The sequence below is a fragment of the Vicia villosa genome, unplaced genomic scaffold (genome assembly GCF_029867415.1).
Source record: "Vicia villosa cultivar HV-30 ecotype Madison, WI unplaced genomic scaffold, Vvil1.0 ctg.000089F_1_1, whole genome shotgun sequence".
Classification (NCBI taxonomy): Eukaryota; Viridiplantae; Streptophyta; class Magnoliopsida; order Fabales; family Fabaceae; genus Vicia; species Vicia villosa.
This window is the reverse complement of record NW_026705008.1, coordinates 739,042-759,114: the sequence shown is the minus strand read 5'-3', so window position 1 is coordinate 759,114 and position 20,073 is coordinate 739,042. Positions and strand designations below refer to the sequence as shown.

At 31.5% G+C, this 20,073-nt stretch overlaps 1 protein-coding gene across 1 annotated transcript; it reads right to left on the bottom strand.

The window, feature by feature from the left end:
- Positions 1 to 17,531: 17,531 nt before the first annotated feature.
- Positions 17,532 to 19,191, bottom strand: LOC131623882 (cinnamoyl-CoA reductase CAD2-like). The gene is made up of 6 exons (XM_058894880.1): positions 18,994 to 19,191; positions 18,732 to 18,901; positions 18,461 to 18,652; positions 18,211 to 18,373; positions 17,945 to 18,131; positions 17,532 to 17,836 (listed from the first exon to the last, which is right to left on the bottom strand). The coding sequence occupies exons 1-6, from the start codon at positions 19,115 to 19,117 to the stop codon at positions 17,692 to 17,694; spliced, it is 981 nt and encodes a 326-aa protein (XP_058750863.1). The 5' UTR covers positions 19,118 to 19,191; the 3' UTR covers positions 17,532 to 17,691.
- Positions 19,192 to 20,073: the final 882 nt, after the last annotated feature.

Sequence of the window (20,073 nt, the reverse complement as noted above, 5' to 3'; positions counted from 1 at the left end):
TTAGTTTTTAAAATTGAAAAGAGAAGAAAATAAAGAAAAATAATATTCTTATAAAGGAAGACGCTACCGCCAAAGTATAAATAAATTTACAAAAAGGCAGAAGGAAAGGAGTACCAATTCCAAAATCAAAACTAATAGAAAAATATAAGTAAATACAATTAGCTATAAGCTATACAATCGTAACCACCAAACAAGGGGATCACAAACCAAAAGAAATAAACATATGGAAAAGAGTCGAGATATCTCTAGGCAAAACATGACATCACCTCAACCACCTAAATTTTTTATACCAAACAGAGGATGCAACCTCACAGGTCACAAAGATATAAGAGGACGAATTAATAAGCACCGAACAGAGGGGACAAAGAATAGTTCCAGAGGACAAAGGAACTTCCCACTTAAATAAGTTATCTCGGGTGCAGTTACCGTGCATAGATAAAAATCTATGCACCGTGCATAGATTATTATGAACCCTTGGATCATTATATCAAATTCTAAACATCAATTGTTATTACTCAATACTCAATACTCACCACTCAAAACTCAATACTCACCACTCAATACTCAATACTCAATACTCAATACTGAATTAAAAACATGATCCAACGGCTTAGATTGACTTATGCATGGTGCATAAGGAAAATCCTTATGCATATTAGCCAATGCCAGTTATCTCTAGTCGTGATACGATCCTAAAGAAGCTTTAAAGAGAAAACTATAACTTTAGAAGGGGCCCGACTATTTAAATACACGAAAGGACTAACTCTACGATAGATACCTGACGACCTGGAGGGAACTCTCTGGCCAAAATACAGGAGTAGACCGAAGACATATAATAAGAGCCATCTCTCGCCTCACGCTACCTCCACATATCACTTTCAAAATAAGGGTTAAAGTCTCTAATCATAGACTGCATATCTCTAAAAAGATCCATCTCGTAGTCAAAGAGAAAATGTCTCATCCATTTAAGGTCTCATATCCTCACCCCCTTCCCTTTTACCAACCTCTCCTATAGGATTTGAAGCATGGTCAGAAATTAAAAAAAAGTCCAAGGAATCTAAGATGATAGGGAGTATTTGTTAGACGAAGGAAACTTATCTAGACAGGGTGAATACTCCCCCAATTAAAAATACTTGGTGAACAATCAATTTTAAAAGATTGTTTGTTATGGACAGCGGAAAACGCCCGAATCAACTCTTCTAATCTGAACAATTATCAAATAACTCAAATATGCATAAAAGCCAATAAGAATTGAAATGATAATTAAAACACAAAACAAACGATATATTTCTGCACACAACATGTTTGAATATGATTACACTAGTAATACGTTTCCAATGAAATATAGAGTAACAAAAACTAAGGCAAATTTTCAAACACTTGAGGTGCAATCAATGTTGATGAGAATTTTTCTTATGGTTTTGTTGAATTGAAATTCAATTACAATCTTATGAGTTATAATCTATTTCAGCAAAACAGTTTTTAAATGATAGCAAGGTTATCTAATCGTATCAATTGCATAATCAACAATGTTAACAATTTGAAATTGAAAGTAAATGATATATATATATATATATATATATATATATATATATATATATATATAGAGAGAGAGAGAGAGAGAGAGATAGAGAGAGATGATACAAGGATTTGTTTAGGCAGTTCACCAATTGTCCTCACTATGGATACATCTGCCCACAATTCCAAAGGAATTGAGATAATCAATCTTACTTTGCAAAAATCTTTTACAAGAGAAATGTAGCAATCTAACCTACAAACCTTATGTTTTTTGTTGATTCTAACTCTTTCTCTTCCCTCGATCTCAAGCTCAATCAAGTCACCTAACAATACCAATTTGATCCTCTGTTTATCACTACTCCTTTGACCGAACCACTGTTCTTCAAAGCTTTCACTCGACTGAATTCAAATTTCGAATTGTTGTCACCCAATAATACCATTTGATCCTTCGACTACCGTTACTCCTTCGACAGAACCACCTTCTTCGAAGCTTTCACTCGACTGAGTCCATTTGTGAATTATCATCAAATACTCATCAAATATAACATATCTACTGATAACCATCTTCCTCTTAACTAGATCCCATAACTTGTACCCCTTCACACCTTTATTGTAGCCAATAAAGATGTACTTTTTGACTTGGTTTCAAGTTTAGACTGACCCTCACTGAAAAAATGCACATATACTGGACATCAAAAAATTCTCAAATTGCTCATATCAATGGTGTTACCTATCCTCACCTCCTATGCAATTTTCCATCCAATGAAGCTCGTGGTGATCTATTGACTAGATAGCATGCCATATTGAGTGTTGCTGCCCATAAATCTTTTGAAAGACCATCATTCAACCGAAGGCACCTTGCCTTCTCCGTCAGAGTCATGTTCATCCTTTCTACAACATCATTATATTGTGGTGTTTTCCGCATAGAAAAATGCCTCAGGATTTCATTCTCCTCATATAAATGCATGAACTTGTCAATGTATTCAGTTCCATTATTAGATCGCAAATACTTTATTTTTCTCCCTGTTTGATTCCCACCCTTTGTTTTCCACAGTTTAAATATTCCAAAGACCTCAGATTTATATTTCATAAAATAAACTCATATTGTGAGATATTGGATGGAACTCTAGTATGGTCGAAGGGTAGCTTCTGGCCCGAAAGGGATTAAGCATGGGGTCGAAGGTTGTTTGCATGCTGGTGTCGTTATAATGTGTGTTGTAGTCAAAGTTGTTCTAACATGCATTACTCAATATTTCTAGGTTTGTTAGCATGTCGAATTGGGCCTGTTTGTTATGCCCAATTGTTTAAATTAACTTGTTCCATAAGTTAGCTTGTGTAATGGGTATGTGTGTAAAACTCATTAGTTTAGTGTGTTAGTTTTATAATAAATAACATACTAGTCTGTCATCATTGGACACTACAAATCCTAATTAGGGTGAGACAAGTTATTTGTTATTATGTAACACTTGTAATTTTGTTTCAAAGAGAAAGTAAAGAATAACAGTTTATAATTAATTTCATTGTGGTTTTCTTGCTTCCCTCTTTCATACCTTTGTGGGTTTTTGGCCAAGAAAAGAAACCTATTATACTTTATTCTTGGCATTGATTTCACAAAACAGACCTTACGAGAAAAATCATTAGTGATTGTTACAAAGTACCTGGAACCTCCAACTGATGACTCTTTTGTAGGCCCCCAGGCATCAAAATGGACATAGTCTAAGATTTCCTTGGTCTTGTGTTGCCCGATCTTAAAACGTACTCTACACTATTTTCCAATAACACAATACTTTCACAATCCAATTGTGCAACTGAAAACACCCTTTATCAAATTCCTCTTATATTTTGCTTTGTATTTGACCTTAATGAATCTCTATCCTGAATGGTTTCACTTCTTCATTTATATATTTTATTGTGTTTTTCAAAAAAATAAATTAATAATGAAATTTATCCCGTGTAATTGCAGTAGAGTTGATATTGTTAATGTTATTTGAAAAATTGCATTAGTTGTCCTATTGAATTTTTTTTGTCAAGACCCAATTGAACTTCTAGCCACAACAAAAATGGGCCCAAAACCGATTATATAATCTGATTATAGAATTTGTAATTGTAATTGCAAAGCAAAGTGAGGGTGCAAAAAAGCAAATTTGAACTGACATGGTTTCTACAGTACCAAGCTTTATCTTACATCAATAAACAACTCATCCTCATTGTACTCAAAAGAAAAAGCTCATCCTTTTACTTATAGTTTCTAAATCCAAAACGAAACTATGACTCTAATATTTTTTCACACTGAAATATCGTAAAACTATAACTTAGCAAACCTTTTCTCTTTTAAACTTTCCACTCTCTCTTCAAGGCTCACTTCTAGAGGAATAAATTCAACTCCTAATTTCTTTGCCTTTTCTTTAGAAACTTGAAATATTTGTCTCAAAGGCTCATTATCTCTTTCTGAAATAAGGAAAACACAACAATCAAAAGTGAATAACCATTGTTTTCAAAATTGCATCTTAACATGTATAATAGTAGTGTAGGTGTGAAATTCGTGGTAAATCCATTATAATTTTTTTTTTTTTTGTGAAATTGGAATTCAGTGCAATTTTGAACACGTTAGTGTTAGTTTAATTCAGATTCAGCATTGTAATTATCATTTGCATTTAAATTTGTATTTAGCCTTAATTTGAAGTGCATTTGAATTTGAGTTGTATTAAATAAACTTAAACACATTCAGTTTATTCAATTTGTTACTGTAGTATGTGTAACCATTTTCATCTTCATTTTCTTCATTTTGTATGTAGGTTTAACTCCAACAGTTCGCTCGATATAAAATTAGTATTATCTGTTAAAATAGAATGAGTTTACTTGTTCTTGTAAATAAACGTTTTTTGTTCTTCTTCTTTCTTTTTCTTTAACTTGCATGTTTTGAAAAGGAGATAGATAGAGAAAGAGAAACAAAATAACATATCATACTTTCAATTTCAATCTTTAATTTCTTCCCATCTTGGAGACTATTCTACATATTGGCATTTGGTTTTATATAAGAGAAACATTTATCCAGTATAAATTTCTCAAAGAGAAGGTGGACCCTTAAAATGATAAATGATCAAAAGAGAATAATTTTACTAGTTTATAGTAGAGTTATTAATCTCATATAGCAGATTAGGGCGGCCGACTCCAAAATAGCGAATAACAACATATTTTTTTGTTGACTTTTTAAAATTACTATTTTTTAGATGAAATATATGAATAACTTATAAAAATAACACAATTCCATAATTTTTTTTATAAAAATCAAATTAATAAAATATAATGATTTAAAAACCTAATTATTTATTCTGTTATATGTTATTTTTATTTTTATTATTAATGTTATAATTTTTATTAAATATTTTACTGTTGTATGTAACACTTTTTTTAATAGTAGTACCAATTGGTGTAATGTTGATAAATATAAAATTTACAGCCTAGCTATTGTAATGTTGATAAGTACAAAATTGAACCAATTAATTACTATTCAATTTTCTTACAACTTTTAGCTGGATGTGTATATAGAGTAAATTAATTATTTTGACTTCATTATAGGAAATTATTATTTTTCGAAGAACATCTAAAATTTCATTATAGGAAATTATTTCAGGAAAACCAGACATATTTTTCCGAAGTTCATCAATGCAACCATTGTCAATTCTTTTGCCAACAAACTTCACATCATCATAGTGATTTTCTAAAATTCACTTACATAGGTATTTAAACAAGTCATTATGACATGTATAAACATAAGCATGAGCATTAGCACAAGTACAAGCATAAGTATAAGCATTAACATGCTACATACCCTAAAGATACAAAATGCATAAGCATATTAGGTAAATGCTTAGAAAATTTCTTTGGCCTCCTCCCTATGGGGTCACCCCGAACGAAAATACCCCTGCTTCGGAAATGAATTTCCGAAGCGCTTTTTTTTTTGAAAAAATTGACTTATTTCGGAAGTTCATTTCCGAAGCAGGGGTTTCGGAAGTTCACTTCCGAAATACTGCAATTTCTGCAGATTTATCAAAACACTCCCCCTCCCCCAATCATTTACCCTAAATCAAAACAAAAAGTGGCAAAGGCGAAAATTTGTGCAAACAGAATTCCAAAGCTGCATCAAGGCTGCAATCACACTGCTAAACAACATTCAAAAGCCCTCAATCCCAACACTTTGTAAGTTTTGAAATTTTTAGATCTATTATTCAAATGCATGTTATTTAGGGTTTTAATTGCATAAATGATATATGGTTAGGTTGTTAGTAGTATTTAGGTTGTTTAGAAGCATTTTGATTTGGTTTGAAGTTTGGTTTAGGGGTCTGCCATGGAAGTTGCAGAAAACTCCATCGCAGGGGTGTTTCGGAAGTTCATTTCCGAAAACACCTCCCTCCCAGTTTTCGGAAATGAACTTCCGAATTGTATCAGAAGTTCAATTTTTTTTGTTTTTTATTTTGTCTCGCATATTAACCGATTTCAACTGTTTACAGGAACATGTCAGACAACCAACAAGCACGCAGGACTGCGTCTTCTAAAGAGGGCGCTAAGGGAAGAAAGGGTTCTTCAAAGAAGGAGGTGAAAGAGGTGAAGGAGGTGAAGGAGGTGAAGGAGAAGAAGAAGCTTTTGACTGGTTCTGCTTCTCGTCCCCTGGGAGTCCATGGCTCGGACGCGCAGGCTCAGCCTTCAGGCGTGATCAACGCTGATGGTTCTGATACTGAGTGGGATGAAGATTGGTATAATTATCTTCATTCGGAGGAGTTCGCTCGTCGAGAAGAATAACATGTTTTTATTTTGTTTGATGTGTATTTTGTAACGCTCGTCGGGCAGAATAACATGTTTTTGTTTTGTTTGACGTGTTTTGTTTTGTTTTGTTCGGATTTCGGATTGTATCGCACAATGTTTTTGTATTGGATTTATCATGTTAATAAAAATACGTACTACTGTAAGTAACAAATGACGGAGGAGGTGTAACCGGAGCCGGAACATATGACGGAGGAGGTGGATGTTCGGAGGAAGAAGAACCGGAGGTACGTCCACCGCGAGACAAAGGAGTCAATCATTGTAAGCTATAGTTTATCATTATCATCTGGGGACGTCATTTCTAAAAAATCAAGATTAAAAACAATAAGATTTTTTTCCCAATTTTTTGTAATGACGTCCCCTGATGATAATGATAAATTATAGCTTACATTGATTGGCTCCTTTGTCTCGCTGTGGACGTACCTCCGGTTCTTCTTCCTCCGGACATCCACCTCCTCCGTCATATGTTCCGGCCCCGGTTACACCTCCTCCGTCATTTGTTACTCACAGTAGTACACCTTTTGAAATTTGGAAGCCTTTTTTCTCCCCACCACTCTCTCATCCCCCCTACCCGTGTTCAACAATATGTAACTTTAGTTTTATGTAATATTGTCCTTGTAAACTTCACCCGATTAAATAAAGCGAATTGTTGTTGTTTTTCATTTTATTCTGTCCAGACATATTTTCGGAGGTTCATTTCCGAATTCTCCAAGGGGGGTGCGTTCGGAGATGAACTTCCGAAACACCACATTTTCTGAAAATGTAATTTTATTTCGGAGATGCATCTCCGAAACCAATATTTTATATTAAAAAAAACACGTTTTCGGAAGTTCATTTCCGAAAACACTTATTTTAAGAAAAAAAGTACAGTTTCAGAAATGAACTTTCGAAACAAGGGGTATTGTGGTAAATTCACCAGGGGTTGACAAGAAGGTTAGGAGGTGGGTGAAGAAAAATTCAAATGTTTAACTATTGAAAAATCAAAACAGAAGCTCCGCAAACCTTCTAGGCATATCATCCATCCTAAAGATTATCACAAAGTGATATGAAGAGTGAACTAAAAATATATTCCATGCACAAAATCAGAAATGAGAGAATAAAAGAGTTATAAAAAAAATCTACTTTTCTACTTTAAAATGAGGCCAATATTTAATTAGACACAGACACGTAGTGTTGAGTGAAGGAAAACATCCTACTGCCTATTTCTCAAAAGAAAAACCCAACTCTAGATTGCAAAAACAATCTACCTATGTCAAATAACTTTTTTCTATTCCTTATATAAAAAATTGCTATTGGTTGGTCACCACTTCCACAAATTCATAGACTTTTATCACAAATGCAAATAAATTACAACTGTGCATCATATGTGCCATCATTTTGTTTGGCATTAATATACTGCATAACTTATAAGCTAAAAAAAATTTGTTTATAAGCCATGTATTTCTAGATTGATTTTGGAGCTAATTGATAACTGGGAACACTACAAGAAAAATACTCCCTAGCCATGTGAAGTTGTGACGTGATTATCACGTGGGTGAAAAAAGTCAGTTGCGACGTGATTATCACGTGGGTAAAAAAAGTCAGTTGCGACGTGATAATCACATCACTAATTTTTTAATATTAAAATAATATACATAACATAAATACTGTGGGTGTCAGAATTTTATTTTTATTTAAAAAATTACAGCGTGGGAATCACGTCGCAACCATAAAATTAAAATAAAAAATTAAAAAGACAATGGCGTTCACATGGGGGGAGATTGAAAATTTTCAAAATTTTAGTTGTGACGTGGGATTCACGTCGCAAAAATTTAATGGTCTGACTTGAGTAGGTGAGAGAAACAGCTTTTGGAGGTGAGAGAATATTAATTATGATTGTTGGGATGGTTGCGACGTGAATATCACATGGCAAGGTCACTGATTGGCTTATATCCACATCACGCTTCACTTTCCCCATAAGCCATTCATTCCCATTTTCCCCCTCTTCTCTTTTTCTCTTCCAATCTCATACCCACCATATCTATACATTCAAATCTAAATTTTTTCCCACAAATTTCTTTCAATCTTGTATCAAAGGTAAATTACACCAATTAATTTTTATTATTTCGTTTTTATAATTGTAACAATTAATATTTTTGTTTGTTAATTTAGTTTTTTTAAAGGTTTTTGTAGAGAAGAAGATTGAAGAAAAAGAAGGTTGAAGAAGAAGAAGGATGAAGGAGATTGAAGAAGAGGTATTTTTGTAATTTTTTAAAATAAATTTAATAGAATAAATGAAATTTTTGTTTAAATATTATATTTTGTTTTGTTATAGATTAATTTAAAACGAAATTATATATATTTTTTATTTTATATATATATATATATATATATATATTTTTTTTTTGAATAAAAAATTGTAATAATTCAAAAATCAGGAAAATACATGGCGATCGCTAGGATCCAGCCCACAAAAACAAGAGAAACAAACCTAACTCAAGGCATTAAAAGGTTAGCTATATGTGGTCTAAGCTTAGGACTAGTCCACCCTCTATAAACTATACCATTAATAATTTTCCCCGCTACATTACTATTATTTACACTATACCCAAAACATCTCTCATTACGGTACTGCCATATCTCGTACACAGTTTCCGCTAATGCCAAACACATCAAATCAGCTCTCCAACCTTTCCCCCGATAGTGCAGCAAGAACCAATGCAATTCTTCTGTCCAACTGCCAGGCTCATGGGACATTTGCAGCCAATGTAAGACTCTTTGCCATATCTGTTTCAAAGTAATACAAGTAAAGAATAGGTGATCAGCAGACTCATCATTATCACAGAAGACACACATAGTCGTTTGCACCATACCCCAGCGATCCAGCCTCATGCGTGCAAAGCGTGAACACCGCTCTTAGCCTCACTTTGTTATGGAACACCAGATTATACCACTCCACATTAGGACAATCCATCTGCATCAAATTATAAAGTTTTCTACCAGATTATACCACTCCACATTAGGACAATCCATCTGCATCAAATTATAAAGTTTTCTACCAGATTATACCACTCCACATTAGGACAATCCATCTGCATCAAATTATAAAGTTTTCTACCATTACACTTCTGCATTTGCATCATACTCAACCATTCACTAGGCCATAGTTGCACTAGACTTATTATATATTTTGTTATAAACTAAACTTTTAATTTATATTTTGTAAAAAAGATGAAAAATAAAATAGAATATGGTAAAGAAAATAAATGGTATAAAAATATTATATAAGATAAAAATATTTAATAAAATTGTATATATTATTTTATAAATAGAATATATATTTTGTACAAACAAAATATATTATAAAAACTAGAATTTGATTTTGATACACTTTTTACTTACTAAGTAAGAATAGAATTTAGAAATTGATACTCTTTTTAAATGAATTTATTTTGAAAAATATGGTCTTCTTATTATTTACTAAGTAAGAAAAGAATTTGATACTCTTTGTAGAAATATAGAACTTAATTTTCTTAGGATATCTTTGTTGGAACACTAGTACAGTGACTTTTCCCCACCACATAAAAAAAAATCTTCAATATGAGTGATAATTTGATATATTGTCAAACGTGACAAAAACTGCATTAACTCTTGAACCACAAAAAATAGTATATATGTCATCTGCATTTACTCCTGATAATTTTAAAATTAAATTTATTTATTTATAAAAAATTAAGTTTGTATCAAGCATGACATTATGAATAATTAGTATTTGATCATGACATTAAATAATATAAAAAAAAATTTACCAATAAAAACACATTTATATTTTATTTACTGGGGTTCGATTTAAATGATTTCACTTGAATGTGCATATATTACAAAAAAAATCAAAGCTTTATAATAATTCTTCCGGTGCATACATAACTTTTTAGAGAGTAATTACAATAAAAAAATAAAAAAAAATAGAATAAAATGAGAAATAAATTTTCTTAAGTTAATTGGAGGTCTGAAATTGAATTAAACTTAATAATGCAATTGTGGAAAATTTCTTCACAAAATGTTTTACGTTAATTTCTACAATTGTTTATATAAGATATCTGATTTATATTAATAATTTGTATTTGATAATATAACTTTTTTAAAAATAAAAAATTATTTAAATTTAATTTGCAAGAACTAACTTTGTTGAAATAGTTAAATTATTGGTATATTTTTAGTAAATTTAATTTATTAATTTTATTATATTTTATTTTATTAATTTATATATTTTTAGTATATTTAGTTTATAATTTTAAGTTATTAATTTAATTTATATATTTTAATGTATTTATTTTACTAATTTAATTTATATATTTAGTATATTAAAATTATTAATTTAATTTATATATAATTTATTAATTGGGTTTCAAAAATTATTTAAAAAAAGAAGAATTAGTGACGTGATTTACATGTCACTAATTAGTGACATGGGAATCACGTCGCAACTCATTTCAAAACTACAATTATTAGTGACATGAAAATCGCGTGACAAATAAAGCTGCTTTTTTGAACACCACCTGCTGCGTCTGCTTTGACTTAAATGTTGGGAATCTCTATGCAAAGATTTGCGACGTGATTTTCATGTCACTAATTAGTGACGTGAAAATCACATCACAACTTAGTTGCAACTTGCTCTCAAAGCGGCATAATTATTCACGTCGCAAAAATCAATTTGTGAAGTGATTTTGCTTGTTGTGGCGTGAAATTTACGTCACTAATGAGCGCTTTTTTTGTAGTGGAATTATAAGATGTTTTAACACTGTCAACCTCATTATGAAGCAATAGATGGTAATTTTTTGGGAACTCATGAACATAATTCTTTGATGCTTCTTGAATATATAAATCACTAAAGAATGTTCCGTAAACACGATAACAACAACTCAAACTTCCAACTAAGAGATTTCAAGAAAGAAAAACAAAAAAATATGGTTCAGATATTTCACCGAACACTTTGTGTGCATAGCACGAAACGATAAATTCAACAACAATTCTTCACTGATTCATAAACCACAACATGCAACAACAATGAATAACATCGCAACAACGATTCCGCATTGAAATTCGAGCTTAAAAGTGAAAGAAAAAGAGAATTCACGATGATTCGTCATCTTTACACGATCACTATTCTTGAGTGAGAGAGAGACGATTGACTCTGATATTTCGATTTTTTAAGTGAGAGAGACCAATACGGTGGGATTTTGAAGTTCAGGCGAGATAAGGAAGAGCTTGAGCCGCGACCCTAGGTCATCGAGCGCTAGTGTCGCCCTTAGCGCTAGGGGTCGCACCATCCGGGAATCACGGGATAGCGATAAAAGTGCCAATAATTGATTAATAACTCTAGTTTATAGTAATATCATAAAAATACATAGATAAAATTAAATGTACACAATACCATAGATTAAGATATCGTTAAAACATGAATGAAGCAAAATAGTTTTTATCGGGGGAGATAAGAACAAAATCACACATCGAAATATAGACTAGTCTCCACCATGGTATAATGTGGAAGACTTGGGTCACATGAGTATTTTTTTCTCAAGGTTTTAGATTGTTGATAAATATAAATAGTTTTTGTGTTGGATCAAATTCATATAAAATTTTATTCAGACTCTAAAAGCATGTTTTGCAAGTGAAAATTTGTTTTAAATAGTTATTTTTAAAATATTATTTTAGATATATTATCTTTTTATTGAAACTTTTTTTAAATATTAAAATTTCAAAAATTCATTTAATTTTGAAGTTGTTTTAAATAGTTTTTCATAAAAATTATTTTAAAATACAACTTTTTAAAAAATTGTGATTTCGATTATGTTTTGATCTTCAATAATATAAATTAATTTAAAAGAATGTAAAAATCATTCTTTCAATTTTGAAAAAATAAATTTTAAAAAATTTATAACATTTTAAAAAACATTTTTATAAAAACCATTTTTAAAATATAAAGATAAAATCTATTTTTTAAAAGGTAAAACAGATGGATCCAACATCCACCTAGTTAAAATGACTTATTTAAAAGTTAAAGTAGAACAACTTAAATTGACACTATATTTAAAGGTGTGCAAAATAACCTACATAACAGAGTTTTAAATTTTAAATTGTTGTTAAATAGTATCTCTTGATAAAAAATTTATAGTTAAATTAAAACTAAATAAGATCTTAGTTGTTTTAACATATCCTTTGTTCTACATTTAAAATAAATTTTTAGTAGAGTAATAAAATAAAATGTCACACAACGAAAATTTTTAGGTAGAAATAAGAGAGAGAAAAAAAAGAGATTGAAGCATGATAAAAATTAAAAACATAAAAGACAATCCACATTCGGTTTACTTACTAAACTCACCAACCAACAAATAGTTTCTTACTAAATAAATATTTTCATCTTATCTCTCTGCCATTGCATGTTCTGCACTTAAGACACATTGGTATTCAGTACACTATTCACAATGATAAGATATAAGTTTGTTTATTAAATTAAATTTTCATATATGAAAATCTTAGATAACCCCATACTGTAGGATAGTCAAGAGAGAAACCCAAGACATTTAAAATGGGCCATCAAACATGTGCTCCACTGATGAATCACAATTAAAAATCATTGTATTTTATAACGATTATATTAAAATAGTAACCAAATTGATTTGATCGACCTTCATGGAAAACGAGGATGATATAATATTGCTAAAATAATAATCAAAGTCTAGTAAAATTGGTTGTTGAGCAGTATATGAGTGCTGTTAGTATTGCCTTTCCTCGAAAAGAAAACCCTTGTGTCTCGAGTAGTCTTGAGAGGACAATAATTTTAGGGGTGATCAAAACCAAATTAACTCAATAGAAAATCGCAAATTAAACTAAATCAAATCGAAACTGCAAAAAATCGCATTTGGTTCAGATTAGTTTGGGTCATCTTTTAACAAAATCGCACGGTTTGGTTCGGTTTGCGATTTATATTTTGTAAACCGAATCAAACCGCATTATATTACAATCTAAATTTTACTTAACTCACATCCAACCTAAACTTAAACCTATTATACCTTAACCTTATGATTACCAACAATTTTCTCATCCTTACACATATGATTTCAGTCCCGATCTTCTCAAATCTCTAATAGCATTATCGCACCTTCTTTGCCACATACATCTTCCTTCTTCTTCTATAATCTATACTCTCTTATATTCTTTCTTTTTCACTTTCTCATTTTTATGTAAATGTTCCGTACTTCAGTTTCGTTTTTATCGCACATCTTCTTCTCTAATCTCTCAACACTTTCTTTTCTTTTTCACCTTCACTGATCTCTTGTCTTTTATATTCTTTTGTTTCATTATAATAATTTTTATATTGTTTTATGCTACTATTTTATGTTTAATATTCCACTTTTGTCTAATTTAACTTTTACCTATTAAATGGAAAATTGTTGTCAAAATATGACGAGTTTTGTTGTTATTTGATAGTGTATGAATGTCTAAATACAAAATTATGTTGTCATCTATATGTGTATGTACGACTCAATAAAATATTTGTAAAAAATTGAACCAACCGAACCGAACCAAACCGCATTAGTTTGGTTTGGTTCGGATATTTTTTAAAAGTCAACCGAACCAAACCAAACCGCACGATTTTTTCTCTTGCGGTTCGAATGATTTTTTTCGTCAAAACCGCCCAAACCGCACCGCGAACACCCTTAAATAATTCAATAGGATCCCAAAGTTTATTTGAAAACCTATCATTTTATATAAGTGAACAAGACGTTAGATATTACCTCAAAATTTTATGACATTAAATCGGACTTTCGTATCACGTTAAATCATGAGGAGGTTTGAGAATCATAACATTGAGCTTAAGAGCAACTATACAAGTGAGAGAGACACTACATATTAAAGTGTTCAACATTTACTTTTTCATCTATGTATGTCTCACTATTTACTCTCCCTCTAGTGTGAGTTTATCTACAATGCTCCTCCTCAAGCAAAGTTTTTTCATTCACATACACTTGTATCTCCTTTGTCACTTTTCTCAACGGGACATACCTCCTACCCACCATCATGTAGGGATGACTTTTGATACAAGTGAGTCGGTCCTTCACTCGAACCGACGACTTATGATAGCACTGTAGGGTCATCAATTTTTAAAGTTCGCCATGATAGAACATTTTTTGTTGGAGCTTTTTTTATAAGCAACAAACCTTGTTAAAGACACACCACATACTCAACCAAGACCTTAAGATGATAGGTGTGTGGGTTCTCTTAAGTGCCCAATCTCCTTTTTTTTCTACATTTCCAAACTTACACTTGTTTTTCTCAACAATTTTGTACAAATTGAAAAATTTTGAGATGATTTTTTTTTGAGTTGGGTGAATTACCATCGTAGTATTTATGTCTCCCTAGATTAGTTCAAGTATGAGGTGAAAGTCTTGGATTTGTGCATGAGTATCATGTCGTTGTCCACACGTGTTTGTGATATATGTTTTAACATGTGTGCATGTTGATTATTTTGGGGTCTTGCTATTAGGCATGCATTACTACAAAATGTGCATACAACAATGCCAAAGTTACCACGGCTCTTCCCATAACCATGGTGAAATTTCTAAACTCATGCGCTAACATTTTTTTTTAATTTTAATTAAAAATTGTAAGGTTATAATTACGGTTACTTCCATAATCGTGGTGATACAATCAAGCTTTCTTGGGTTCGAACCTCAACTCCATCAAATAGTTTATTCCTTTTACGTTAATGCACGCCTTTTCATTTTTATTTATATTTCAATAAAAATAAGAGGGTTATCTCCACGGTTCTTTTGTAAAACCGTTGTTACACATTGTCGCTTCTTTATATATATATATATATATATATATATATATATATATATATATATATATATATATATAAACACTAATTATCCAGATAAAAGAAAGAACCCTAACACCAACGTCGTAGTCATCGTCAAGAAGAAGACAACAACATATACACAGTGTTCTACTTTAAGGTACGTCAAATATTTTTGACATTGTTGTTGTTCAATGTCGTATTTGAAGACAAACTCATCTAAAGGTGTTTATATGTCTTCTTCCGCTGTAAAATCTCGTTCTAGAAATTTTTGTGGTTGTGATGGTCCTATGGTTTCGTAGCAATGCAAGAGGGGACAAAATAAAGAAAGGCTATTTTGGAGATGTCTATTTTGAAAGAGTGATGAAACATGTAATTTGTTCATATGGGATGACGATATAGTAGAAAAATGGGGAAATAAAGATGAGAGCATTATGAAGTCAGAGTTGGAAACTTTGGGCTATTTGAAGGTTATGTATGAAAATTCAAAAAAGAAGAACAATAATTTGAAGAACAAACTAAAATTAGAGAGATTTTCTAGAAATTTGAAGATGTTATGTTTTGTTATCTCCTTTATGTTTAATATTTACTTTGTTATGAAATGTAATAGTTGAAGATGCTATGTTCAGGGTTTAGGGTTTGAATTGCATTGTTGATGTTGAAACTGCAGATGCAGTGAACATGAGAGGAATGTGACTAACAGACGGTTTCTTACGAGTAAGTTAATTGCAAATTGTTGAATTTTCAATTACAATTATAGTTCAAGCTGTTTGTTAGTATATTAGTTTACTGTTTAAACTAATAGTTTAAGTTGTTAGTTTAAGTTGATAGCTTAAGAGAGTGATAAAGCCCTAAAGTTAAGAAGAAAGATTAAAATTGTCATTACATAAACTTTCATTACAAAAGACCTTAATGATTAAATCTAAATCCTATGACTGTGAGGAAGTTTGACCAATTATAGTCTTCCTCATCCTCATCACCAGAGTCGAAGAAAATCATCTGCTTTCTCAACCTTCTTCTTCTTCTTCTTCTTCTCCTCCTCCTCCTCCTCCTCACGCTGAGAGCTCTCATGTGTCTCATGTACCAGATTCTTTCTTCATCCATATTATGAGGATGGTTTTGTAGGAAAACACCCTCTACAACAACAACATCTTCATTCTCAGCATTGTTGGTAGCTTGAGAAGGAGAACTCATTTTGATTCATTTGGATGAAGTTGTTTTTGTGTTTTGGTTATTCCTCTTTAATATCATTCTTTCAGATTCTTCATCTTCTTCTCTTGGAAGTTTAAAACCCAGAAGATGCATGCATGTCAAGCTAATTTTCTCATTATTGGTTATTTAATTATATACACTTTTTTCTCTTGGAAGTTGGAAAGATCATTCGCTTACCTCCAGTTGGTCAATTTTATTCTTCCATTCTTAGATATTCATTCTACGTATATTTTAATGTACTTAATGGAATTGTGTACTTAATACAACTAATTTTGATATCAATTTTAAAATGGTGTATTGATGATTTTGGTATGATACAATTGACAGTTATTCATAAACAATATCACAACGGTTATTAGGCTTAATCGTTGTTATATGGCGTGCGTTTTCTAGTTTACTACAACGGTCACAGGACCGTGATTGAAAGTAATGCATAAACAACAACACGCTACATAACAACGCATGGACCTACGTGATTATATACCTATTACAATTGTTGTTAAATGTCTTTTTCGTAATAGTGATATGGTTTGTTTTCTCAATTAAGAACTTTCTTGATATATGATCCATAATATAGTTGGTATGGACTACTTAGACTCATACCATTTCACAAAATCCCTAGACCCTTAGAAAATGATTTTAAACATTATTGAAGTTTGCAAGAATTTAAAGTTTTTTTAATAATTTTTTTGAGTCAGGGTGTACTAGCGATTAGGTACGTGTGGTCTGATAACGATTTCAACAAGTATATTAGATTGCTAAAAGTAATTAAATGGTAAGAGCATCGATTATCAAACTCGATGAATGTGAATATTATTGAATTGTAGTTTTTACTAAGTTGAACACAAAAATTTGGTTGGGTTAAGGGGCGGAGCCAAGGCCCAGCTAGCCCGGACAGGCGTTCGGGCTCAACCCCTATTTTCTTTGTGCTTCTCCAATTTAATAGTGGATTTTTAGACAAAATCAAGAGCAAGAATTATGGGCAAAATTAGTAAAAATAAAATGTGAAAATTAAAATAAATGAATAATCAATAGTGTAAAATAATCCATACTGTAAAAATTAGAAAATACAAAGTAATTTAGGAAGTCTTAATCCATTCAATTGTATTAGATATATAATTGATATTTGAAAAATTGATAAACAAGAAATCAACTCAGATTGAATGACATTCATATAGACTTTGGCTTGGTTTGATCCAGTACCAAACCTTATTTTACATTGAGAAATAACTTCCTTATGCAGCAGAGTTTCAGCGTACCAAAAGTGATTATGATTATCAATATTTATTTATAAAAAATTAGAAGTCAGCAAACTTCTTCTCTCTTAAACTTTCTACAATCTCTCTGAGGCTGACTTCTAGGGAAATAAACTCAACTCCCAATTTCTTTGCCTTCTCTTTAGAAACTTGAAATGTCTGCCTCAAAGGCTTATCATCTGCACACCTGATAACACAGTTTATGTACAAAATTAATAAAATGTGTTAAAAAAGTTAGAAGTAAAAACATTTTCTTATAAATATATCATAGTATTAAATTGAATAAAAAAATTACTTGTTCGGAATTTGCAATGTTGGATACATATCACGTAAAATCTTAGTAAGTTCAGAGAAATGTATCACTCTTTCAGACAAACAATATCTTCCACTAGCCGAAGGATCCTCGTATGCCAGAACATGCGCGTTTGCTACATCCTTCACATTGATCCATGCAAAAGCAGCATTCATAAATGTTTCTGAACCTGTTCATATATCAAGCAGTTGACTAAAGAATTTTTACATTCAAATTTATTATTTAATTCATCAGAAAATAAAATTTACCATTTATTAAGTCAAGAATTAAAGTGGAACTTTCGTTAAGCTCCGGTTGCAAGAGAGGCCCGATCGTCATAGCTGGATTCATAACAATGCAGTCAATATTGTTTTCTGTTAGAAATTTGTTAGCAGCTTCCTCTGCCAAAGTCTTTGCAAATTGATACCACATCTGAAACACAATAAATCAACACTCACATTATTGTTATCATATTTTTCTAGTGAACGGAAAATGAGCACATCACATATATAGTACTACCTTTTTCCCCGATAAGAAATCTGGATTTGAAAACCAAGTTTCATCAACTACAACTTCCGGGGTTCGAGGCTTTCCGTTATATAAAACAGTGGCAATAGAAGAAGTGAAAACAACCCGTTTCACAGATGGTGATTTCGCACATGACTTCAAAACATTCATAGTTCCCTTCACTGTTGGATCAATTATTTCTGTCTGAAATAAGGAAAACAAACACTGTAAAGTGAATAAATAGGAAACTGCTCTTACTATAATACAATGAAGGTGACCTCACCTGAGGGTCTTTGACAACAAACTGAACCGGCGAAGCAGTGTGAAAGACACCGTGACAACCTTGAATAGCAGAATCAAAGGAACCTTCTTCTAATAGATCTGCCTTAAAGAGTTGCAATCTTTCTTTTGCACCATCAAGTTTAACCAAGTGTTCAACCTTTTTTGGATTACCTACATACATACATGAAGAGAAAAAGAGTCACTAAACCAAATGAACAATTTCTTAAAACAAGAACTGATAAATACTGATGAATATTACTGACTTGGATCACGAACGGTGGCTCTAACAGTATAACCACGTTGGAGAAGAAACTTTACAATCCATGAAGCAATGTAACCTGAAGCACCAGTGACACACACCACCATTTTTTCTGAGCTATCATTCATCCTTCCACTCTTGCTTATCAGTAGGCAATAATAGATGTTTTATTACTATACAGTATTGTCAAATTGCTACCAGACATAGTAGTAGGTTTATTTATAAGCTCACCAACCAATAATTTTTGTCTTATTAAACAAATAGTATTCTACTATCCTTATGCTGTTGCATGATCTGCATGTAAGACTCTGGCACAATGATAAGATATAAATTTTGTACTAAGAGCTGTTTAATTGTAACAAATATTTTATAAGTTTCTACTTAGTTAGGGATTAATAGTGTCAAATTTTGGGCCGCTTGCAAGCCTCAAAGACCAATCTATTTTTGAGTACATTCAAGATAGAAACCTAGGGGGTGTTGATAGTACTGTTCGTGAGGAAAACTGAACCGAACTGAATCATGATAAAAATTCATTCAAACTGAACCGAATCCGTTTCAATTTATTAAAAACCGAATTGAACTAAAATTATTGGTTTGGTATACCGTTTCGAAATTCCGAACCATACCGAATCGTTAGAAGGCAATTTTTTCTAAACCGAACCGTTTATCAAAGAATCGAAACCTTAAGTTATTTTTATTATTATTTTTTTAAAAAAATTTAAACTTGTTTTAATCATTTTTCATTTTCAGTTTTGGTTCAATTCGGGTTCAGTTTCAGTTCGGTTCGGTTTCAGTTACAGTTCGATTCTAGAACTGTTTGTGCATAATGATTTGATTCACTAACCATATATAACGATTCGGTTATTTTAACTTCAGTTCGGTTCGATTTGACAGTTCAGTTTAGTTCTTGAAGATTTTGAACAGCCCTTCCCAACACGTTTAAAGTGGGTCATCAATCATGTGCTTACCTGAAGAATCACAATTAATATAGTAAACAATTTGATTTGATCCTCCTTCCTCGATATAAGAAGGATATTGCTAAGATATATATAATAAAGTTAGTGTAGTTGTTGTTAAAGTCTAG